Genomic DNA, 25,163 nt, shown 5'->3' with positions numbered 1-25,163 from the left:
CCGAATGTTTAAACAAGGCTCCTTGGCTTCTTCTCCCTCTATCGTGTGCTGTGGGTTCAGGCTTCATCATTCAGTAGATTAATCAAGCCAAACACCTTGCGTATAAGTTGATTAATCTCCTCTTCTCATATGGGAATCAGCTCTATTGTTTAAGGCCCTCGATCTGTGATGGCAAACCTAGGGCACACCTGCCTGAGATGGCACACAAATCCCTCTCTGTGGGCATGGGCACCGTCGCCAGCTGTTCTCTGGTTTCTAACATCCACGTTGACCAGCTGGTCTTCACAGGTGCCTGAAAACACCCTGGAAAACAGCCCAAAACAGACTATTTTCAGGACATTTTGGGGCTGTTTTCCGGACATTTTTCAGGGCAAAACTAGCCTGAAAAGCCACCCGAAAAATGGGCCAAAAACCAGCCAGAAACCAGGCATGCGTGGGCCGGCCAGCTGGTCTTCAGATTTTTGGTGCTCCAGTGCGCATGCTCACATTTGCACACGTTCCAGGTTGGCCACTCGCTACCAAAAAGATTCACCATCACTGCCCTAGGTAGTTTCAAGCTCTTTCAGCCCCTTTGACCTCCATACTCTCTGAGCTTGGTGGTTTTCACTCAACTAAGTAACATCATCATCATTTCTTCAAGAAAACCACCCAGCTCAGAGAGCGCACCAAGGACTCCTCCTCAATTCCATAAACCGCGCCCTCTTTGGCTCTGAGGATGTAACCTAGTTGGGTCATGAAATGTCTTCAAAAAAAACCCACCAAGCTCAGAGAGCACCAAGGAGCCCAGCAAAGTCTTTCCATGGAGGATTTACAGTCACAGACCTTAGCTGGCTTGGAGAGCTGCCAGGCCCATGTCTGCAAAACTTGGCAAGGAGTCTCGGGGAGTCACGAACCAATGAAGCGAACTAATGGTCTCCTGCAAACTCCACTCCCCTTTCGCTCCTCTTTTATTTTCTCTGGGAGGGGCCATTCACCGTCCACCTGTGGCCTTACTCCCAAGTCGGCCCCTGTTCCGTAGCTGCTCCCTTCGTCTGGCCACTCTGCGCATGCGCACACTGGGAACAGGCTCCAGCTGTTCATCTGCCTCACTGATGTCTGACTCTGAAGGCAGCTAATAACTGGCATATGGCTCTGGCCCCCTCTCTGCCTCTGTCACAGAACCCTCATCAGAGCCTTCCCCAGACTCCAGGACTGGCCCAGGTTCCTCCCCAACCCTCCTCACTGTCCGAATCTGCTGCCAGCTCCCCTGGCCGCTGGCGGGCCACATCACGCAGAATTCAACCCTCAGCTACAAATATTCTCTTCTATCGGCACCGTTGACTTGTGCTTCCTCCATCTTTATACTGCTCACCTCTCTCAGGGGCTCACTTAGTTCTCCCAGGATGCTCTCCTCATCAAACATTTTGCCCTGGTACCGATGTTCATAGTAGTCATGGATTCTCTGGCGCATCTCAGCTGGAAGTTTGTGGAAGGACATGTATTGTTCGACTTGCTTGTACTGTATGGAGAGAAAACAGGACCCATCAAGAGGGGTTTTGACCTAACTTTAATGCATGCTATTTATACTCCTATTCCAGAATCAAAAATGGACATAGCAATAGCAGTTAGACTTATATACCACTTCATAGGGCTTTCAGCCCTCTCTAGGCGGTTTACAGAGTCAGCATATCGCTCCCAACAACAATCCGGGTCCTCATTTTACCCACCTTGGAAGGATGGAAGGCTGAGTCAACCCTGAGCCGGTGAGATTTGAACAGCCGAACTGCAGAACTGCAGTCAGCTGAAGTAGCCTGCAGTGCTGCATTTAACCACTGCGCCACCTCAGTTCTTTTGGCATGGCTAGAGATCATCACCAGCCTCCTTTTCTTCTCACGCTTAGAAGAATATCCCAGTGGTTGGAAACCAACTTCTATTTCCAATGGTTCCAGCATCCTACAGTCCTGTGGTCACCCTTGGTGACTGTCCCAGTGGGCTTCAAACAAGCAGAATCAACGAGGGAAGCCAATTCACTTAAGGACTACACGATTCGCCTAACAGCTGCAGTGACTCTCTTAACCACCATGGCAGAAAGGATTGTGAAATCCGATGCAACTCACTAACAACCCTTAACAGTCAAAATTCTGGCCCAAAACTGGAGCCATAAGTCCAGGACTTCATTCCTTCCAGTAAGCCCCTTGGAGAAATCTATTTCTCTGAGATGTTGGGAGGATGTGTTTGAAGGATCCATTTCTATGTCTGATCTATCACCCTTCAAACAATCCAACAGGATCCACCCAGAAGCTGTGCTAGGAGAAGAGAAGAATAGAATAGAATAGAATTTAGAATAGAACAGAATTTAGAAGAGAAGAATAGAATTTAGAATAGAACAGAATTTAGAAGAGAAGAATAGAATTTAGAAGAAAAGAGTAAAATTTAGAAGAGAAGAATAGAATTTAAAATAGAATAGAACAATAGAATTTAGAAGAGAAGAGAATTTAGAAGAATAAACTTTAGAAGAGAAGAGGAGAATTTAGAAGAGAACAGAATAAGGAGTAGAGTAGAATAGAATTTAGAAGAGAATTTAGAAGAGAAGAATAGAATTTAGAATAGAATAGAATTTAGAAGAATAGAATTTAGAAGAAAAAAGTAAAATTTATAATAGAATAGAACAATAGAATTTAGAAGAGAAGAGAATTTAGAAGAATAAACTTGAGAAGAGAAGAGAATAAGAGAATTTAGAAGAGAACAGAATAAGGAGTAGAGTAGAATAGAATAGAATTTAGAATAAAATAGAATTTAGAAGAGAATAGAATTTAGAAGAGAAGAATAGAATTTAGAAGAGAAGAAGAGAATTTAGAAGAGAAGAAGAGAATTTAGAAGAGAAGAAAATAAGGAGTAGAGTAGAGTAGAGCAGAGCAGAGCAGAGCAGAGCAGAGCAGAGCAGAGCAGAACAGAACAGAACAGAACAGAACAGAATACAACAGAGCTGGAAGGGACCTTGGAGGTCTTCTAGTCCAGTAGTGATGTCGTAGTGATGGCCTTCCATTAAATTCTGCTCACGTGCCTCCTTCTCTTTCCACCTCTCCCCCATCTGTGCCACAGGGCACCAATCCGTCATTTTTATGGGCAGAATCAAGCAGAAAGGAAGCCGTCTCAGGCAGTGACTTTGAAATGAGATCTGCACCAAATCTCTACAATTTACTGCCTTTCAGCTTTGGCGTGCAGAAGCCAAATGGATTCCCAGCAGCAGAGAGAGCTGGTGAACAATGTACTTGCACCTGTTTGATCCACCACTCCCTCTTCCACTGCCCCCCCCCGATAATAAACTGCCCCAAACCAGAATTAGAAATTGCATGAAAGTTGTAGCTTAAGAGCTAAAATGATCATATTTTAAAAAATAGAGAGAAAAACCACACACAAGCCAAATTAGCAACATTATAATTAATCTTTTCTTTTTGGAACTATTATTGTTAGACAAAGGTGGTTAACTATTACTATTAGAGTAAGGTCTAAGCTGGGATAAACTAAGGTTTGGCCAAAAATGTAAAAAAAGATGTGGAGATTCTGGAAAGTGCAGAGAAGAGCAATGAAGATGATTAGGGGACTGGAGCCTAAAACATATGAAGAACATTTGCAGGAACTGGGTATGTCTAGTTTAGGAACAGAAAGACTAGGGGAGACATGATAGCATGTCGCCAATATCTCAGGGGTTGCCACAAAGAAGAGGGAGTCAAATTATTCTCCAAAGCACCTGAGGGTAGAACAAGAAGCAATGGGTGGAAACTAATCAAGAAGAGAAGTAACTTAGAACTAAGGAGAAATTTCCTGACAGTTAAACAATTAACCAGTGAAACAACTTGCCCCCATAAGTTGTGAATGCTCCAACCCTGGAAGTTTTCAAAAAGATGTTGGATAACCATTTGTCTGAAATGGTGTAGGGTTTCCTGCCTAAGCAGGGGGTTGGACTAGAAGACCTCCAAGGTCCCTTCCAACTCTGTTATTCTATTCTATTTGCACCCATGATTTTCATAAAAATAATTGTACTAATCAGAAGCTCAGAACCACATTTGTGTTATCTAAAAAAATAATAATAAACACAACAGCAGAAAGACTTCGAAATATCAATTGGCTTGGGGTAGGTGTCTTCCATTCAAAAGTCCACTTCTCATCCAAGAAGCTTCTTCAGTTCTGACTGAATGGCGCAGGATGGAAGGATTTATATTCCTTGTAGTCCTCTGGTTGTTAGCGTTCTTTCTGAGAATTGTTGAGGCCACTTAGAGGTTTTATGGGGATCCTTTTGAGGGGGGGGTCACTTAAATCGTGCAAATGGGTGTGAGACTCTCTTGGAACTGCTGAAAGGACCGTGTTGCAAACAGGAGATAAAAGGTAAAGCTTCCCCTCGCACATATATGCCAGTTGTTCCCAACTCTAGGGGGCAGTGCTCATCTCCGTTTCAAAGCCAAAGAGCCAGCGCTGTCCGAAGATGCCTTCGTGGTCATGTGGCTGGCATGACTCAGCGCCAAAGGCGCACGGAACGCTGTTCCCTTCCAGTGGTGGGTTTCAAAAAATTTTGGAACCCCTTCTGTAGGTGTGGCCTGCTTTCCGGGTCCACTGGTGGAACCTCTTCTAACCGGTTTGGTAGATTTGACGAACCGGTTCTACCGAATAGGTGCGAACTGGTAGGAACCCACCTCTGTTCCCTTCCCACCAAAGGTGGTGCCTATTTTTCTACCTGCATTTTTTACGTGCTTTCAAACTGCTAGGTTGGGCAGAAGCTGGGGCAAGTCACGGGAGCTCACTCCATTACGCGGCGCTGGGGATTCGAACTGCCGAACTGCCGACCTTTCTGATCGACAAGCACAGCGCCTTAGCCACTGAGCCACCCTACAAAACAGGAGATAGGTGGTGTCATATCCCTCGCCCCTCCGTTGGGAGGGGACTATTCAATTTTAATATAGATGGCCTCTTTGACCCCTGTTTCAAACTAACAGTCCTATTTGTCCAGAATGTGGACTTCAAAAGAATGGCGTTTTTCTTTCAAATCCATTTGTCTCTTACATTCAAAAGATTCCTTCGCAATTCAAATATTTCTCGCCGATTTTATTTGAGCGGGCATTCTAGTCTGTTTGGCTTTTTCTGCTGGTTGCTCAGTTCTCATTGCCCTGTGCTTAAGAAAACACCAGTGCCTATTTCTTTCTCTTTCTGTCTCCCACACAGGATCATAATTAAGTTCTACCCACCACTCATCCTCCAACTAGCAGTCCGAAAGCGACAAGAGAAAGAGAAATCAGAAAAGGAGTGCGGGGAAATAAAATAAAATAAATCGCTGAAAGAAGAACGAGAGAGGAAAAAGAATCCACGCTGGGTTGACTTCAAACAGACACACACACAAAAATCTTAACAAATCAAATTGGGTGGAACCAAAAGATGGAACTAAACGTATCTGCTGGGCAGGCCACAGAACGAGGCAGACATCATTAAAAAGCAGAGGAACACGGATGGGATTGTGAATCCCTAACTCTGATTATCCCCACAAACACACACACACACCCCGGGGAATTTTATGCATTCATTCTCACTGGTTCACACAAGGTTTTCCAAACATTTATTTTTTTTTGGCATCTATAACAAAAAGATCCGTCGATGGTGTGGCCAAATAGCAATTGCATTTGGCATTTAGACTTATATACTGCTTTACAGTGCTTTACAGCCCTCTCTAAGCGGTTTACAGCTTACACTGCAATATAGCAATAGCACTTAGACTTATATACTGCTTTACAGTGCTTTACAACCCGCCAGGTTTGCCTGCCTGCCTGCCTGCCTGCCCGCCCATCCATCCATCCATCCATCCATCCATCCATCCATCCATCCATCCATCCATCCATCCATCTATCTATCTATCTATCTATCTATCTATCTATCTATTTATCATCTACCTATCACCTATCATTTCACTCTCTATTAATCTTTGCCTATGATTTAATTATTCCTCTGTCTGTCTGTCTCTCTCTTCTACCCATCGGTCTGTCTGTCCATCCATCCGTCCATTCATTCATCCATCCATCCATCCATCCATCCATCCATCCACCTACCTACCTTCCTATCTACCTATCTGATCTATCATCTACCTATCACCTATCATTTCACTCTCAATCTTTGTCTATGACTTAATTATTCCTCTCTCTCTCCTATCTATCTATCTATCTATCTATCTATCTATCTATCTATCTATCTATCTATATCTATCTATCTATCTATCTATCTATCTATCTATCTATCTCTATCTATCTATCTATCTATCTATCTATCTATCTCTATCTATCTATCTCTATCTATCTATCTATCTATCTATCTATCTATCCATCCATCCATCCCGTAGAGATCCGGACCCTTACTACTCTTCCGGCCTTCCGTAAAGCTACTAAGACCTGGCTGTTCCGGCAGGCCTGGGGCTGTTGGTGAGTATCCAGCCCCACTCTAAGAAGTATGCATGATGTGAAAAATTTTAAATAATTGTATTCTTATTTTAATTTTTATATATGTCCCTTGTTTTGTCTATAAGCCGCCCAGAGTCCCTAGGGAGTGGGCGGCATACAAATGTCAATAAACCTAAACCTAAAATCTGTCTGTCTGTCTGTCTGTCTGTCTGTCTGCCTGCCTGCCTGCCTACCTACCTACGTATCTATCTATCTATCTATCTATCTATCTATCTATCTATCTATCTATCTATCTATCTATCTATCTATCATCTATCTATCTATCTATCTATCTATCTATCTATCTATCTATCTATCATCTATCTATCTATCTATCTATCTAATCTATCTATCTATCTATCTATCTATCTATCTATCTATCTATCTATCTATCTATCTATCTATCTATCTATCTATCATCTATCTCTATCTATCTATCTATCTATCTATCTATCTATCTATCTATCTATCTATCTATCTATCTATCTATCTATCTATCCCTATCATCTATCTCTTGTATCTATCACACAAACACATTTGCAGCATTGGACAATTTTCTGCAAAACTTCATGCTTTTGATAGTTTTTGCAAAAAATAATAATAATCTTTGTAAGTAGCTTAGAGTTACTTGACAAGAGGGCAGCCTAGGAAAAAATAAAAAGACAGATGGCGGCCTTTATTCGTGGGATGGGATTGTGGCTGTATTTCTATACTGTTCTTAACTGGGGTTGATTTCATCGACTTGTTCCACGCTATCTTGGGAAAGGGGCTTCAGGAGGCTGCCTTTCTGATCTTTCTCGGGGTGAAGAAAAGGAGGGGCAGCTGATGAGAAGGATCCATTCCCTGGACCGCTCCTCACCAGCGCCTGGATCCGAGAATGATCCAGCTGCTGAACCTTCTCCCCAAATCCACCTAAGAAGCCACTTACCTTCTCCTGATACTGTCGCCGCGAGGAATCCAGAGACTGGATAAGGGCCGTGGCGTGGCCGATGAACATGGCGTAGCACGTGGCACCAACGATCATGCTTAACATTGTGAGCCACACATCAGACATGCCCACTGGGGCTTGCTGTCCGTAGCCGATACAGAGCATGTGACTCATAGCCTTGAACAGCGCATACGAGTACTGCTTTCCCCAGGAGTCGTTCTAAAGAGACAGACAGACACGAGAGTTACACAAAATGAGATGGACACAATGGGACGAGGTGGGACTAGCTTCCCTGCACTCGGTATTCCACCACCATTCCCATCAACTCTGAAGGGTCAGCGGGAGTCTGCCAGGCATGCCATACCTTGCTAGTTCCAAGTTTGAACACACACCAGGGGCTGGCTGGTGAGAGCCTCAAGTCAGACCAGTAAATTGCAACCAGTTCTCTTTCTAATTTCTCAAAATGCACTTGACTAGCATCTTGTTGTGGCCTGCCAGCAGAGCTGGCAGCAGATTCAGACAGTGAGGAAGTGGGAGAGGAAACTGGGCCAGTCCTGGAGTCTGGGGAAGGCTCTGAGGAGGGCTTTGCGTCGGAGGCAGAGAGTGGGCCAGAGCCGTATGCCAGTTATCAACTGCCTTCAGAGTCAGACATCAATGAGGCAGACAAACAGCTGGAGCCTGTTCCCAGTGTGCGAATGCACAGAGTTTCCAGACGAAGGGAACAGCTAAAGAACAGGGGTCGACTTGGGAGTAAGGCTACAGGTGGACTGTGAATGGCCCCTCCCAGAGGGAATAAAAGAGGAGCGAAAGGGAAGTGGAGCTTGCAGGAGACCATTAGTTCACTTAATTGGTTGGTGACTCTCCGAGACTCCTTGCCAAGTTTTGCAGATCTCGGCCTGGCAGCTCTCCAAGCCAGATGAGGTCTGTGACTGCAAATCCTCCTTTGAAAGACTTTGCTGGATGTGAATGAGCAGAATTCACAGCGAATTAATCAAAGGGGTTTTTGTCAGGACAAGGAATTTGCCTCCTGCTCTTGGGAAGCCTCGGTCAGAACACATCTGTTTGGAGCAGTGCTGTCCAGGGGGTGGGGAATGTCCAAAAAGACAAGATAGCAATAGCAATAGCAGTTAGACTTATATACCGCTTCATAGGGCTTTCAGCCCTCTCTAAGCGGTTTATAGAGTCAGCATATTGCCCACAACAACAATCCGGGTCCTCATTTTACCCACCTCGGAAGGATGGAAGGCTGAGTCAACCTTGAGCCGGTGAGATTTGAACAGCCGAACTGCAGTCAGCTGAAGTAGCCTGCAGTGCTGCATTTAACCACTGCGCCACCTCGGCTCTCACAACAGCACAATCAAAATTTTGTCTTTGGGGGGGGATTTCTACTCCTATCAATGCCACTAGTCTGAAAGTGATTGTGTTGCTTGGAGTATTGTCCCAGAAGGTCCTCTTGGAACCTGGCTGATCTTCCTGAGGATTCCCTCTTTGGCCTTGCGTTTTTTTCCTATTATATATGTATCTCGATCAGTCTATCTGAACCATGATCATCCTAAACCGTGTGAATGCCAGCTCCACGCGCAAGAATTCTGGGAATTGAAGTCCACACACCTTCACAGTTATCAAACGTGAGAAAGACTGTTCTAGATGGACAAATACGGGAAGCTTCTGAACGTAGACTTAGCCAAACACAAAGATGTCCTGGTAGACGAGACAGGAAACAACATATAATCTCGGCATGAACCCCCGCGGAAATCCTTTCAAGTGAGTTTAGACGTCCACGTTATCTAAACTGAGGATCTAAACCTTTTAAGCTGTCCGAATCCAGAGAAGAGACATGCCTCAACATCTAAGGAGACATCTTCATATCAAATGGTTGGGAGTGGAAGCCACAACAGGGCTTCCTTTCCAAAGCCTAAAGTATCTTCAACCCCACCAAAAATCCATCTTCATGCCCTCTGAATGCCATAGATATAAATAAGTAAGTAAGTAAATAAATAAAAACCCGCCATCCTGGGCCCAACGTTTGGGAAGCCAGGCTCTGCCTGTCACAAACCAGAACAAAGGGTGAGTGATGGAGGAGTAACACCTCCTTAAAAAGCCTTGGTCCAGCTGGCCCGGCTGGTAGCCCCTCGTAAGGGTCCCTTTCCATGGTTACAGGAGAAGACGGTCAACGGTTTGGAAGGCGGAAGAGGGCTCTACGCCCCAACGGCAGATCAAGCGGCAGAACCAACTTCTAGGAGAAGGGAAACTCCGATTACAAACCTCCACTGCCTTGTGGCTCTATCCACTCCTGGAAAAGGCTTCGGGAGTCAACCTCGAGGCAAAATTCGGAGCCAGAGTCCTGGAAGCATTTCATGACAGTGTACAACTACATTCTGGTAGTTTGCCCTCCCCCAGGACCTCAAACCGTGTGGTCCTGTCCACCATTAAAAACCATCTTTCCAAACAGCTGCCATGTTTTTCCAGTCTCTTTCTCCCCCCACTTGGAACTGAACCCAGATGGACAATTGGCTTAGAGCCATGATGGCAAACCTGTGGCATGCATGCCCGAATTGGCACATGAAACCATGTCGCCTGGCACGCACGGCCTTGCCTGTTTGTCTTTCAGGTTTCTGGTGCGCACGATCAGCTGTCCTTCGTGCGTGGAGAAGTGCCAAAAACTGTCATGCTCCTGCATGCCAGGCAGCTGATTGTTGTGTGCCCACATCAGCGGTGGGTTCCTGCCAGTTGTCACCTCTTCTACAAATCTACTGTGCTGTTTAGAACCAGTTCCAGCTCCCTCCCCCCCCCCGCCCATCTGCACATCATCAAGATGAAAAGCAAGAGGAGGAATTCTGGGAGTTGAAGTCCACAAGTCTTAAAGCTATCAAGTTTGAACACCTGGAGTTTTTTTTCCTAAAGGATTAGGGGTGCAAGGGTCTTGTAACTTGACAGCTTTAAGACTTGCAGGCTTCAATGCCAGAGTTCCTGAGCCAACATGACTAGAGGAGGAATTCTGGGAGTTGAAGTCCACAAGTCTTAAATCTGTCAAGTTTGAACACCCCTGGGGGTTTTTTCCCCCTAAAGGGCTAGGGGTGCAAGGGTCTTGTAACTTGACAGCTTTAAGACTTGCGTGCTTCAAATGCCAGAGTTTCTGAGCCAACATTTTGGTTGCTAAGCAAGAGCGTTGTTAAGTGAGTGTCACCACATTTTACAAGTTGCGGCCTCCTTTGCCCTCGTTCCTGCTGATAGCCTTTCCTTCATACATGCGTGCACGTGCGCGAGAGAGGGCGTGTGTACACATACAAGGAGCCACCCTGTCTCCATTCCCAGAGAATGAAGAGCGGTTTCCTCCCCCCTCCCTCCCACCCCCACCGAAGTAGCTGCATGGGCACCCAGCCAAAATAGCATTCGCCACCTCACCTTCTGCAGAAGCAGCAGTACAGATGTGTCATCCTGCCTCAGGAACAATTTGTTTATTAAAAGAGGGATCTATTTTTGAAGTGCCATACCGCTCTCCGCAACTCCCCATGTGTGGACGCTGTCACAGAACAGGTAACCCGTTCTGTCACGGCGTTCTGTTTGCCTGTTTTGCAAAAAGCCGACTTTCGCAAAGAGGTACAGTTGTAAGGGGAGATCGTGGAGCAGTGATGGTGAAGCTTTCTGGCACCGTGCCGAAAAGATCGTGTGAAAAGGTTGCACACACACACACGCACGCACACACTCATGGGGAGTTGCGCTCTGGAAAAGCCGAACTTCCAGGTTCTGGTGCATGTGGGCCAGTGGAGGGTTTCGAATTTGTTTAGAACCTCTTCTGTAGGTGTGGCCTACTTTGTGGGAGTGGCTTGCAGCCATGTGACCAGGTGGGAGTGCTTGGCAGCCAGGTGACTGGGTGGGCATGGGAGTTGAAGTCCATAAAGTCTTAACTCTGCCAGGATTGGACCCCACCCCCTGGTCTAGTGGGACCAAGAAGAAGGACCTTCCTTCCTGTGGAACATCATCTCTGCAGAGATAAACCAGCTTCCACCTTGATACTCTTTTGAAAGGTCCTCAAGACATGGATTTGCCAGCAGCAGACCTGAGAACCCCAAGGTGATATGGAGCACATCAAGTGATTTCTCTAATTGTTGTCACAGGTGGAGGTGACGATATCTTGGGTTTTTGTATTTGGATAAGCTGCCTGGAGTCATCACTTCTGACCTTCAGGATGTTATCCTGAAAAGACAAATGTCCCTTTTAGTTACTGCATGGATTTTGGTGTGGTCCAAAATCCAAAGTTTAGCTAAGTGGGAAAGCACTCAACTGCTTCGTTTGCCAATCTTCTTCTAAACGGTCTCCCTTCCACTCAACGTTTCTTAATGTCCTTCAAAAGCCAGGTAGAAAATGTTCTCGGAATCGAGAGGAGCCTGTGGGCTCAGAAGCTGAATTGCCCCCAAATGGGCCAAGCCAAGAGAACAGCCAACACTGATGTTCTGACATTTCAAACTGATTTTACCGAAATGAACAAATAACATCCAGCATGGAACTGTAACCATTAAGGGACTAAAAGGAGGGCTGGATTTGAATTGCTTGTAGACACGTAATGATTCCGAACTGATTCCCCACTTGACTCCAACCCCTGCCTCTTCTTCTCCTTCAATCTGCCTCCTCCTCCTCCGACCGGCTTGAGTCCAGATCCTCAAATCAGAGAGCAGCGGCTGGGTCCACCTCAACTCTGCTTCTTAGCCTGCCTGGACAGTGGTGAAATCTAATTCCCCCCCCCTACCGATTCTGTGGGTGTGGCTTGGTTGGGGTGTGTGTGTCATGTGACTGGGAGGGCGTGGCTAGGTAGTCACGTGACTGGGGGTGTCAAAAGGCAGAAACTCACTTGAATAATGTCCTGCGGGAGCAGGGGGTTGGACTAGATGACCTCCAGGTCCCTTCCAGCCCTGGATTGCTGTTCTCTTTCAAAGAATCCTCGAAAGCTGCATCTGGTGCCAGGTTTGTGGTCCTTCCTCCCTCTCCTTTCTCTCTCTCCCCTCTCTCTCTTTTTTGCAGCATCCCCCCACTGCTTTTTAAAGCATTTTTTCCCCCTGCCTATTCGCCCAAACCGGCGGGGAAAAAATGCTTCAAAAAGAGGGGGGAAAGCTTCCGATGATCGCGTGACTCAAAGCTGAGCTGTGCGATGCTCAGAAGCTTTTTTTTAAAAAGCTTGGTTCTGTTCACAGAACCAAGGACAATTGTCTCTACCGCTTCGGCCAAACTGGAGCGAACCGGGAGGATTTCAGCCCTGTGCCTGGAGAAGAGGAGATTCAACTAGACCAAGTTTTGGGGCTCTATTTCAAGCACAAAGCAGTTGCCAACTGAATTCAACAAATCCTTCCTTCCTTCCCCAAATGGCTCCATAAACTGGATCCGTAGTCTTTTCGCATCCCTAACCATTCCCCATGATGGGTGGAGCTGCTGGGAGGTGTAATACTGCATCCTTTACATGCCATAGTTTGCCAACCACCGAGGTATGAATTCTAATTAAAGGATTCATTCACAAAATATGAAGAACTTTGAAGCTAAGGTGGAAGGGAAGGACGTAATATATTTATCCTCTCGCCTGATACATTGATGTTCCTTAATCCATTCATGCATTGATCCATTCATTCCTTCATCCATTCATTCACTGATCCATTCATTCCTTCATCCATTCATTCACTGATCCATTCATTTCTTAATCCATTCATTCACTGATCCATTCATTCCTTAATCCATTCATTCATTGAGCCATCCATGCATCCATCCATCTATCCATCCATGCACACATACATACATACATACATACATACATACATACATACATACATACATACATACATATCTAAATGGGACTAAGATCATTTCCTGATTGCAGGTGCCCTGAAGCAACATCTACATTATGGACACTTTCTCTCACATATTACCTTGTTTCCCTGAAAATAAGACAGGCTCTTTGTCAGGTTTCCAAAAGATGCCCTAATTAATTCATGAGCCTCGAGCCAGGTTTCAAAAGAAATCCGGTCATTTATTAGGAACAACATTTCGTCAATTCCCCCATTGCAATCAGATCTGAACTCATTTAAATTATGGCTGAACTTTACCCCCATTTCCTCCCTCCCCTCAGTCTGTGTCATAAATCACATTCACCAACGAGGTGCACGCCTCACAAGCCTGTAGTAATCTGAGATTGGACTCTAGCTGAATGTATGCGTGGAATGTGCCCCCCCCTTTCCTCACCATGGCAACTTGATAACAGTCATGCAAATGCTTTATGAGTTGACAGTCTTATTTTCTTTTGACCCACCCACCCCCAAAATAAGCACTTGGCCTTATTTTCGGGGAGGTCTTATTATTTTTGAGGTGCAAGAGGCGGCGAGCGTGAGCACCTCATGGCTGCTGCTCTGTTGCAATATTTTTTGGGAGGGCTTATTTTCGGGGAAGGGCTTATTTTAGTGCAGGCGCTCAAAAGACAGATTGGGCTTGTTATCTGGGGAGGTCTTATTTTTGGGGAAGGAGGGTACAGGAAGATATGAAGGTCACAGAAATATTCCTTAAAATGTTTCTTCTTGTTCCTCTCATAAAACTACAAATCCTGCTGTTGCGGAAGTCGTTTTTCTCCACTAAACAAAGTCTTTCTAGGCTGTGATCTTGCCCTAGATTTCCCCCCCTTTTTAAAGGGGTTATAAATTTAGACTGACTTTTCTTGCTGGGTGTGCAAGAAATTCAAGTGGGTGGAATGTACTGGTTTTTTTGCACTCGAGAAGGGATAAGGAAGTGGCTGATGGAATAGAGAACACCCCCCCCCGCCCCATCTCCTTACACAGAAATCAGGGAACATCACAGCTCCACTCACTGTACCAGGTATGGTTCCCCATTGCCAAACTGGTCCAGCCAGGATTTCATCAACTTACCACCATACGATTCAGGGAAACCCAACAGTCCCCTGGGAATTCTTGTAGCATGGGCACCAGGAACTGGAGGCAGCCATCCCAATGACACAACAACAGCATCATGCCAATCAAGTTGACGATCCGTACCACGGCACTGGCTAGGTCGTAGGTCATATGGAAGATCTAGAAGAAGAGGATGAACCAGTGAGCCCCAGAGATGCAATCCTTTTGAAGAATGTCACGATAGATTCATGGGTCACAAGACATGTGAGAGAGAGCCACCCTCACCCTCACCCTCCAAGCAAAAAGTCCTGGGGAAAAAAAGATGTTAAAAGGAGATGTCAGGATTGTAAAGTTTGTTAGGAATATAATCGAACGGTTGGGTTGGCAATATATAAATCATGTAACAATGTTGTAACTGTTTCTTTAAATCGTACTGTAAAATGTGATTGGGTGCTGTATTCCTCAATCGGCCATAAGAGGGAGCCAGAATGCCGGTTAGCTCTCTCTCTGTTCGTTAGATGCTGGGCTGATCTGATCTGAGTGTTTTTGGAAGCTGGCTGTTAGAAAGTGCCGTGAGCTATTGTAAGTTTTGCAACTGGTAGCAAACTTTGATTACTAGACTGATTATATGATACTGGACTATGTTATTTGGATTATCCCTTAACTGAAAGACGTTGATGACTGACTGCCTTATCCGTGTATGACTTGGACTGTTTGATGGACTCTGATACCTCTATTTCCACGAAAGTAAAAGCCTATTTAAACTGCAGTGTCTCTGTATGCTGGTTTGTGTGTTCTCCAACACAACTCTCACAACGCTTTGCTGAATGTACTCGCTCTCCCAACGGGGAGCTTACCTAACAAAGTTCACTGCCAACAATATGGACTCGTTATCTTCTTGGGATGATAGCCTTCTCAAGCTAGACCATCCAACCAGCCAATCGGCCAGATAATTATTGGCTTGATCTCACCCAGGGAGCTTCCTGAGTCCATAAAGGTTCCCCTCGCACATATGTGCTAGTTGTTCCTGACTCTAGGGGACGGTGCTCGTCTCCATTTCAAAGCTGAAGAGCCAGCGCTATCCGAACACGTCTCTGTGGTCATGGGGTCGGCATGATTCAATGCCGAAGGCGCATGGAACGCCGTTACCTTCCCACCAAAGGTGGTCCCTATTTTTCTACTTGCATTTGTTACGTGCTTTCGAACTGCTAGGTTGGCAGGAGCTGGGACAAGTCATGGGAGCTCACTCCATTACGCGGTGCTAGGGGTTCGAACCCCTGACCTTTCTGATCGACAAGCTCAGCGTCGTAGCCACTGAGCCAGCGCGTCCCTGACTCCATAGGGGAATCTAAAAACTCCAAATCCAGTTCATTTCTCTAATCACCACGTCATCTTCTGAAGTAGCAGTTCCGCTTCAAGAATACGTCTATCTAATCGGCAGCCTTTTTTTTTAAACCACAATGAGCTGTCAGGATCTCGTGAAGCTTAAGAGATGCCCAAGAGATGATCGTTTTCAAGGCCAGGCCTTGGTACGACTGGCCTCTTGGCTCACAGGGATCTCTGGAGAAGACAGCTGGCTTCCCATACCGCCAACAATCAGAACTGGCAGAGCTCTTCTCCGAGAGATCTCCTGGCTCTTGGAGAAAGAGTAGATCTGGCAGAGTGTGGAGGTATTGGAAACGCAGCTGACTTATTTACATGGACATTGCCGCCAAATCTGCCTCGTTGCCAGGCAATCCCTTTGATCAAGCGACTTATTTTGTCCACGAGGTAGAACTGTTCCTTCCAAGCGCTCTTCAGACGTCGGTGGAAGGCAGAGGTGCCGCGTTGTGCAAAAGGCGGGTTTCGCATCCTTTTCGACGTTAATGCACAACTCACAAAGGCTATCGGGAGACGGGAGCTTTGCGATTCTCAGCAGAGTCCTGGCCCTGGGAAAAATAACATCACCCAAATCCTCCCTCCAAACAAGAGTCAGATTAAATTTGAATGCAAAGTTGGGCTGGCTCAGGGTGTGTGTGTGTGTGTGTGTGTGTGTGTGTGTGTGTTTGTGTATTTTCAAGAATGAATGTTCGAATGTTTGAATGTTTATTTCATTTGTATGCCGCCCTTTCCCCCCAAAGGGGGACTCAGGGCGGCTCACAACTCAAACCAGGGAAGGGGGATACAGACAAATTAACAACAACACAAAACAATACATAATTTAAAACACGCAACAATCATACCATTCGAGATAGGGGCAACGGTTCTTTAGCCCCAGGCCTGTCGGAACAGCCAGGTTTTAAGGGCTTTGCAGAAGGCCTGGAGGGTGGTGAGGGTGCGAATCTCCACGGGGAGTTCGTTCCAGAGGTTCGGAGCAGCCACAGAGAAGGCTCTCCTCCGGGTAGTCGCCAGTCGACACTGGCCGGCGGATGGAATTCGGAGGAGGCCTACTCTGTGGGATCTAATCGGTCTGGTGGAGGTAATTGGAACAGGAGCATTTCGTATTTCGTATTTATTTAGCATTTATAGGCCGCCCTTTTCCCTGAGGGGACTCAGGGCGGCTTACAATAGTAAGGGAAAGGGGGTGAAAGACAAATTACAGAGAAAAAAAAATGTGAGATAACTAAAAAGTACTAAAACACAACATTCACTCAGCATTCGGGAGGGGCAATAAAATTTATCCCCAGGCCTGACAGGCTAGCCAGATCTTGAGTGCTGTACGGAAGGCCTGGACTGTGGTCAGGGTACGAATCTCCACGGGGAGATTGTTCCATAGCGTCGGAGCAGCAACTGAGAAGGCTCTCCTCCGGGTGGTCGCCAGTCGGCACTGACTGGCGGATGGAATACGGAGGAGGCCCGCTCTATGCGATCTGATGGGACGCAGGGAGGTTATTGGCAGAAGGCGGTCTCTCAGATAGTCAGATCCACTACCATGGAGCGCTTTATGGGTGGTAAGTAAGACCTTGAATTGCACCCGGAGATCCACAGGCAGCCAGCGCAGCTCGCGGAGGATAGGTGTTATGTGGGCGAACCGAGGTGCGCCCACGATCACTCGCGCGGCCGCGTTCTGTACTAGCTGAAGTCTCCGGGTGCTCTTCAAGGGCAGCCCCATGTAGAGCACATTGCAGTATTCCAGCTTAGAGATCACAAGGGCTCGAGTGACTGTCGTGAGAGCCTCCCGATTCAGGTAGGGCCGCAACTGGCGCACCAGGCGAACCTGGGCAAATGCCCCCCTGGTCACAGCTGATAGATGGTGATCAAAACTCAGCTGTGGATCCAGGAGCAGCTAACACTCCTGCCTGCCTTTCTAAATCAAAGAGGTACCCAATGCCCGCCAAGATCAGATACGTCAAGGGTGTCAAACTCAGGGCCCGGGGGCTGGATCCGGCCCACGGGGTGCTTAGATGTGGCCCACAGGGCCGCCCTGGAAAAAAAACCCAAAGGGTCAGTCCACAGTGCCGGTACCAGAGAAGACAGCGCTCAGGAGGACTACGAGTGCCTTTCCCAAGCTCCGTTTTCGCCGGCAGACGGTTTCAGGCGTGGCACGACAAAACCGCGGTCCACTAAAGTGCGCACGATTAAAGCGCGTACCTGACGTCATCAGCAGCGCGACAAATACGACCACGGAGAAAAAAGGGCGCTTTAAAAAGCGCTTTTAAAGCAAGCCGATTCACGTAAAAGTAAGGGTTAGGTTTAGGGTTAGGGTTAGGTTAAGGGTTAGGGTTAGGGTTAGGTTTAGGGTTACGTTAAGCGTTAGGGTTAGGTTTAGGGTTAGGTTAAGGGTTAGGTTTAGGGTTAGGTTTAGGGTTAGGGTTAGGGTTAGGTTTGGGGGGGTTAGGGTAAGGTTTTCGCGTTAATTTTAACTTTACCGCTCACAGTGTGATGTTTTCGTTGCGCTGTGATGACGTCAGGTACGCGCTTTCGTTGAGCGCGCTTTAGTCTACCGCGGTTTTGTGGTGGAACCGGTTTCAGGAACCCGTTGCAGCCATAAACGGAGCTTGGGAGCCCGTTTTCGCTGACGGAGCACCTGGGCCGCCAGAGGCGACCCCGACACCGGTGACGTCGAACTGGCCACGCTGACCCTGGCCCCCACCAAAGTCAAACGCAACCCTGATGCGGCCCTCCCTGAAATCGAGTTTGACACCCCTGAGCTACATTATATTTTGAGCCGTGAAATAAACCACGGCAAAAAAACCAAAAGGCGTTATTCCTCTCTAGGCCTGGAAGTAAAATTACAAGGAGAAAAAATAATAATAACTAACTAACAAGAGTATCGCAGTAGATGGCAGCAGTTAACCAGCCTTGGCTGATCCGGGAGATGCTGAGTAGGGTTCCCCAACCTGGAAAGGCACTTGGAAGGAAGACCACGAAGAAAGATCAGCAATATGAGAAATGGAAAAATTGGTCTAGCACCCGCAAACCACTTTTTTTGTTTTGCATTGTTGTCAAGAAAACCACCGGAAAAAAGGCCACCTTTGACTTAAGATATTTTTTTCTGGGTTAAAAAACCTCCTTGCTAGCAATTTATGATATTGACGCTCTCTTTAATGGCAGAAAAGAGGACACCGTGGCTCAGTGGCTAAGACCCTGAGCGTGTTGATCAGAAAGGTCGGCCGTTCGGCAGTTCGAATCCCCAGCGCCACGTAACGGAGTGAGCTCCCATGACTTGTCTCAGCTTCTGCCAACCTATCAGTTCGAAAGCACGTCAAAAATGCAAGTAGAAAAATAGGGACCACCTTTGGTGGGAAGGGAACAGCATTCCATGCTCCTTTGGCATTGAGTTATGCTGGCCACATGACCACACAGAGACGTCTTCGGACAGAGCTGGCTCTTCGGCTTTGAAACGGAGATGAGCATCGCCCCCTAGAGTCGGGAACGACTGGCACATATGTGTGAGTGGCTCCTTTACCTTAATGGCAGAACCTGCCCCGATACAAATATATCCCATAAAGGTTTTTGTGTGTGCATGTTATGTTTTATCAAGCAAATCACTTCTTTTAGTCTTGATTTTAGAAAAAATGGGGTGGGGGGAGAGAAATAACGAACTAAAAAAAGAAGTTGAACTAAACAAACTGTGGGTTGGACTAGAAGACCTCCAAGGTCCCTTCCAACTCTACTATTCGATCTTCTATGTTCTAAAGCTTGAACTTTAGAAAATAATGATTGAAAACCAGGGAAAAAAAGAAGAGAAGGTAAGAATGGACAAACTAAAAAGAAGAAACAACCAAGCTCCCTATATAATAAAACTGCAGAGAGTCACCAATTTACTAATAAATGCCATGTCGGACTATGGTATAATCAGATGAAAAATATTATTGTACAGTATAACATCTCTGCCAAATGAAGAAAAGAATACTTCAATTAATGAATATGACTGTAAGGCAGGCAAGCTACCGTATATACTCGAGTATAGGCCGACCCGAATATAAGCCGAGGCACCTAATTTTACCACAAAAAACTGGAAAAGTTATTGACTCGAGTATAAGCCTAGGGTGGGAAATGCAGCAGCTACCGGTAAATTTCAAAAATAAAAATAGATACCAATAATGTTTTTGAATATTTATTTCAAAGAAAAACAGTAAACTAGCGGTGTATTCAATGAAATACTTCACTCACCTCATGATGCTGATGTCCCGCTGTGATGATGATGTCCCGTGCAGCCGCGGGAGCGATGTCCCGCCTCCTATGACACACGGCACAGTGATTCCTATCATTGGATCACTGTACCAGAGGAGGTGGGACATCGCTATGTGGCTGCTTGCCATAACAAGGAGGAGGTGGGACATCGTTGCAGAGCGGCAGGAGGGGGAGGAAGGGGAATCGTAAGACAGCCCTGCATTACATTAGAACGTGAGGAGGGGGGATGGTGCGGTGCGCGCTGCGCGGCAAACTGACACAGAGGGAGGGGAAACTCACAGGGGCACTGGGCCATTCACGAGTGTCACCCAGCGGCATGGCCCCGCCCCTTTTTCTCCTCCATTTCGGGCAAATTTTTTCACTGACTCGAGTATAAGCCGAGGCGGCTTTTTTCAGCCCAAAAAGTGGGCTGAAAAACTAGGCTTATACTCGAGTATATACAGTATGCATTTCTCACAGTCATTGTTTAACACCTGGAATAAATAATCCTTTTTTCAATTTCTCAATGTTATTTTCCCCCCATCATCTTGCACGCCCCGACGCAACCATAATTCCCGACAGACAATCAAATTCCAAAGTTTTGATCGTAATTCAACATCACTCTAGCATTAGGAGATTAAAAAAAAAAAGTGGGCTAATTTGCGATCCCATATGTTGTGTTTGTCTTTGCCAGATGTGTGAAGCACAGGATCCTTGTTAAGCTTTTAAAATGGTTTTTTTACACAATGGTATGAAAACAGCAATTATGCACATTCGTAACCAGAGCTTAGCATAGGGTGGGGGGGGGGAGCTGAAAAATACATCCAGCCCTTAGCTAAAGGGGCAGTAAAAACAGCTGTGTGGGTACAAAGACAACTACGTATAAGGCAGTGGTGGGTTTCAAAAATTTTTCGAACCTACTCTGTTGGGTGTGGCCTCCTTTGTGGGAGTGGCTTGCCGGCTATGTGTCCTCTCTCTCTCTCTCTCTCTCTCTCTCTCTCCTTCCTTTTGTCTCTCTGTCCCTTTTTTCTTTTTTTCTTTCATCTCTCTCACTTTTTCTTTCTTTTCTTTCTTTCTTTCTTTCTTTCTTTCTTTCTTTCTTTCTCTCTCTCTCTCTTTTCTTCCTTTTGTCTCTCTGTCCCTTTTTTCTTTCATCTCACTCTCACTTTTTCTTATTTTTTTTCTTTCTTTCTTCCTTTCTTTCTCTTTCTCTTTCTCTCTCTGTGTGAGTCTGTCTGTCTGTCTGTCTGTGTGTATGTGTGTCAGTGATGGGTTTCAAAAATTTTTGGAACCTCTTCTGTAGGTGTGGCCTGCTTTCCGGGTCCACTGGTGGAACCTCTTCTAACCGGTTCGGTAGATTTGACGAACCGGTTCTACCGAACTGATGCAAACTGGCAGGAACCCACCTCTGGTATAAGGAAAACCTATATAAAATGTTTTACAGGTGGCATTTTTCACCAGTAAGGCTAGCAAAGATCTTCCAAAACATGTCCACCAAATGTTGGAAATGCAATTTCAGACAAGTGGTTATCCAACATCTTCTTGAAAACTTCCAGTGTTGAAGCATTCACAACTTCTGGAGGCAAGTTGTTCCACTGATTAATTATTCTGTCAGGAAATTTCTCCTTAGTTCTAAGTTGCTTCTCTCCTTGATTAGCTTCCACCCATTGCTTCTTGTCCTGCCCTCAGGTGCCTTGGAGAATAGCTTGACTCCTTCTTCTTTGGGGCAGCCCCTAAGATATTGGAAGACTTCCATCATGTCAGCCCTAGTCCTTCTTTTAATCAAACTAGACCTACCCAGTTCCTGCAACCATTCTTCATACATTTTAGCCTCCATTCCCCTAATCCTCTTTGTTGCTCTTCTCTGCACTCCTTCCAGAGTCTCCACATCTTTTTTACATCGTGGGGACCAAAACTGAATGCAATATTTCTCTATAAAGATAACACTCTATAAAGCTTTAGTAAGGCCACACCTAGAGTACTGCATCCAGTTTTGGTCATCACACTATAAAAAAGATGTTGAGACTCTAGAAAGAGTGCAGAGAAGAGCAACAAAGAGGATGAGGGGACTGGAGGCTAAAACATATGAAGAACAGTTGCAGGAACTGGGTATGTCTATGTTTGATGAAAAGAAGGAACTAGGTGTGACATGATAGCAGTCTTCCGATATCTCAGGGGCTGCCCCAAAGAAGGGGGAATCAAGCTATTCTCCACATCTTTTTTTTTTAATCTCATGAGATATAAAATGAGATGGTGAGAATTGCCAGTTAGCAACATCTGGGCAGCTACCTGCTAGGTACCCATGGCCAGGGATAACTTAGAAGAGCCTAAAAATTCATTTTTCCCCCTCCTCTGGCTGGCTACATCTTTCTCTCTTTCCCAAGCGTCTCTGAGAATTTGGAAGGAAGAAAAAGGACCTCGGTCCAAGTAGATTTGTTGCCAATGAGCAAGCTGGCTTAAGAAGTAGGCTAGCAGTTCTTGTGCTTAAGAAAAGTTGAAAGGCATTCAGGCCACTGCCAGCTGGAAGGGGCCACCGCTGACCTTGAGAGAAGATGCTTGCCAGGGTTCCTGCACTGGCTGGAGATAAGAAAGGCAGCTGTTGACAGCCCAGATGAGCCTCATCTCAAAACAGGTACATGTCTTGAGGTGGAAGATAAGAGAAAAGCACTGGGTGATATGGTTCCTTTTAGTGCAGTGTGTTTCTTGAAGGCTTCCATTGGGCCTTTCACCCCAAGGTGGAGAAACTATAAATGGTTGGAAAGGTCTTTGAATTCCTGACATTTCTAGGACTAAGTTCACCCTGCACAGAGTGAGTATTACTGCCCTTTTACCGCAGAGTAGCTGAATAGATGAATAGATGGGGCCATGAAGTAGTAGTAGTAGTAGTAGTAGTAGTAGTAGTAGTAATAGTAGTTGTTGTTGTTGTTGTTGTTGTTCTTCTTCTTCTTCTTCTTCTTCTTCTTCTCCTCCTCCTCCTCCTCCTCCTCCTCCTTCTCCTTCCTCCACTCCTCCTCCTCCTCCTCCTCCTCCTCCTCCTCCTCCTCCTTCTGCCATATCCATCACTGGACGTTGGCAATCATGTTGGCAATCCTATTTTTTTTCAACAGCCGCATGAAAAAGTTGTGTTTTCTCCAAACCAGTCCCTTCCATTTTGACTCCATGATGTTCTTCTTCTGCCTGGACTTTATTTGTCTTCAATTTTTCCCTGGAGGATTAAGTGAAGAATGCTGTATTTTTCTGGGTGTTGCATTGCTGCGAACTCTGCATAGGCGTCAGGAAGGGCATCTGGAGAGCAAATGCTCAGCTCTATCCAGTCGCCCTACCCTAAATTAAAGGAATATTACAGGGTCGTAAAAAGGCAGTTTCTTGCACTTGTGTAGCAAGAGTTGAAGTTAACTTTTATTTATATCTACTATAGAAGAAGTCAGAAGACTCTGTGTGTGTTTGTGTGCGTGTGTGTTTCTTTCTAATCTTTTTGCAGAAACCTGCTATTTCTCTCTATACTCCGACTCTCTATTTTTCTCGGCGATCTGCTTTTTATTTATATGTATATATACAATATATGATCTCATTTCTATGCTACCCCAATCTGAAGACACAAATCATCCAGATGCCCATTTTCACTGATGCAATTTTCAGTTTCAGATGTCAAGGTGGGTGGGTGAAAACCCGACTCGGAAATGTACGCAGGCGTGTACATTAAAGAGGGATGTCGATACGATGCTACATATTACCATATATGGTAGACTTGTAAAAAGGTTAAAGCATTTTGGATAAAAAATATGGTGGATTATGCAAAATATTCTTAAAAAGAGGATAAAGTTTACTCCTCAGTTATTCCTGTTAGGTATAATTACAGACTGTACAGTTATAGAGACGAATTTGATTTTGAATCTTACAACGGCAGCAAGACTGTTGGTGGTGCAGGACTGGAAGAAGGAAGAATTGCCTACTATTCAAGAATGGACGTTAAAAGTAACAAACTTAGCAGAGATGGCTAAAATATCAGCATATCTTAAGGACCATTCAGATGGGAAATACAAGCTGGAATGGAGAAGATGGATCGATTATATTCAGAAGAAACATGGGACTAAGAAACTCCAGATAGCTTATGAGTGAATGAGCAAGGAATGATACAACTTGTTTAAAGTTAAGCTTTGTAAAAGGGGATTTAAAGTACAAGTGAGGGATGATGCTGAAGTCAGTTTATTTAAGAATATGGTTGTTAATGTTTATACCCTATATTTGCTTTGGGAGGTTGTGAGGGGAGGTTGTGGGGGGAGATGGGTTCAGGGGGGAGGTATATATCTGTAAATTTTTTAAAAACTTTTAATAAAAAAAAGAGGGATGTCGAAATGTGCTTCCTGGTCTGTGGTGCGCGGGTTTGCACACTGAGTCTACTTAAAATGCGCTAGGTAGGTTGCAGTGCTGATTTACTTATTTAGAAGCTCCACGTGAGTGTCAAATATTCATAGGGTGATTTGCAGGGAGGCCTCTTGCAAAGTTCGCTTCAAGGTAACGGAGATGGACATGCAGCTACTAAGAGGAGAAGCTACATGGATCTTGGCCGCGTAGAGGAGATGCCTGTTGAGGTTCTCCTCAACGTTTCTCTCAGCGTTGGTTTTGGCCTCTCATGCTTGACCCGAGGGACATGGTCCGTGTTTTTGATATGATTTTGGTTGATATGGTTGAAGAAGCGCTTGGTTTTTAATGTGTAATGAGAGACAGAGGTGGAGAGAGGTGGACGTGGATCACGCCATCCCAGTCCCCGTTTTGATTTTTTGGGAACCAGGTTCTGCGGACCTCCTGATTCTCTGCTTTCAGAATCATGACAGATGAAAGAGAAGGGAAGGAAATATTAAAAAAAGATCCTTTCCTCCTCTTCTCTTCCTCCTCCTGCTCTCTTCTCCACCTCCTCCCCTTCTTCCTCTTCCTCTCTTCTCCTCTTCTTCCTTCTCTTCACTCTCTCTTCCTTTTCCTTTTCCTCCTCCTCTTCCTCTCTTTGGTTCTTCCTTCTTCTCTCTTTTTTCCTCCTCCTCCTTCTTGTCCTCCTCTTCCTCTCTTCTCCTCTTCTTCCTTCTCCTCCCCTTTTCCTTCTTTTCCTCTTCCTTCTTGTCCTCCTCTTCCTCTTCTCTTCTCCCTTCGTCCCCTCTCTCCTCCTCCTTTTCTTTTTCCTCCTCCTCTTCTCCTCTCTTTGGTTCTTCCTTCTCCTCACTTTTTCTTCTCCTCCTTTTCCTTCTCTTCTTCCTCTCCTCCTCTCTTCTTCCTTCTCCTCCTCTCTTTTTCTCCTCCTTTTCCTTCTTC

At 45.7% G+C, this 25,163-nt stretch overlaps 1 protein-coding gene across 1 annotated transcript in view; it reads right to left on the bottom strand.

The window, feature by feature from the left end:
- HCN4 (hyperpolarization activated cyclic nucleotide gated potassium channel 4) overlaps window positions 1–25,163 on the bottom strand; it is a 61,656-nt gene that overhangs the window by 5,587 nt on the left and 30,906 nt on the right. Inside the window, exons 3-5 of the mRNA XM_032233537.1 lie at window positions 14,283–14,444; window positions 7,384–7,602; window positions 1,352–1,498 (exon numbers count right to left, since the gene is read on the bottom strand). Coding sequence (XP_032089428.1) covers window positions 1,352–1,498; window positions 7,384–7,602; window positions 14,283–14,444 — 528 coding nt within the window. The remainder of the gene's footprint in view (window positions 1–1,351; window positions 1,499–7,383; window positions 7,603–14,282; window positions 14,445–25,163) is intronic.

The sequence above is a fragment of the Thamnophis elegans genome, chromosome 16 (assembly GCF_009769535.1).
Source record: "Thamnophis elegans isolate rThaEle1 chromosome 16, rThaEle1.pri, whole genome shotgun sequence".
Lineage (NCBI taxonomy): Eukaryota > Metazoa > Chordata > Lepidosauria > Squamata > Colubridae > Thamnophis > Thamnophis elegans.
Note: the sequence above shows the minus strand (reverse complement) of the source record. Positions and strands in the feature narration are given on the sequence as shown.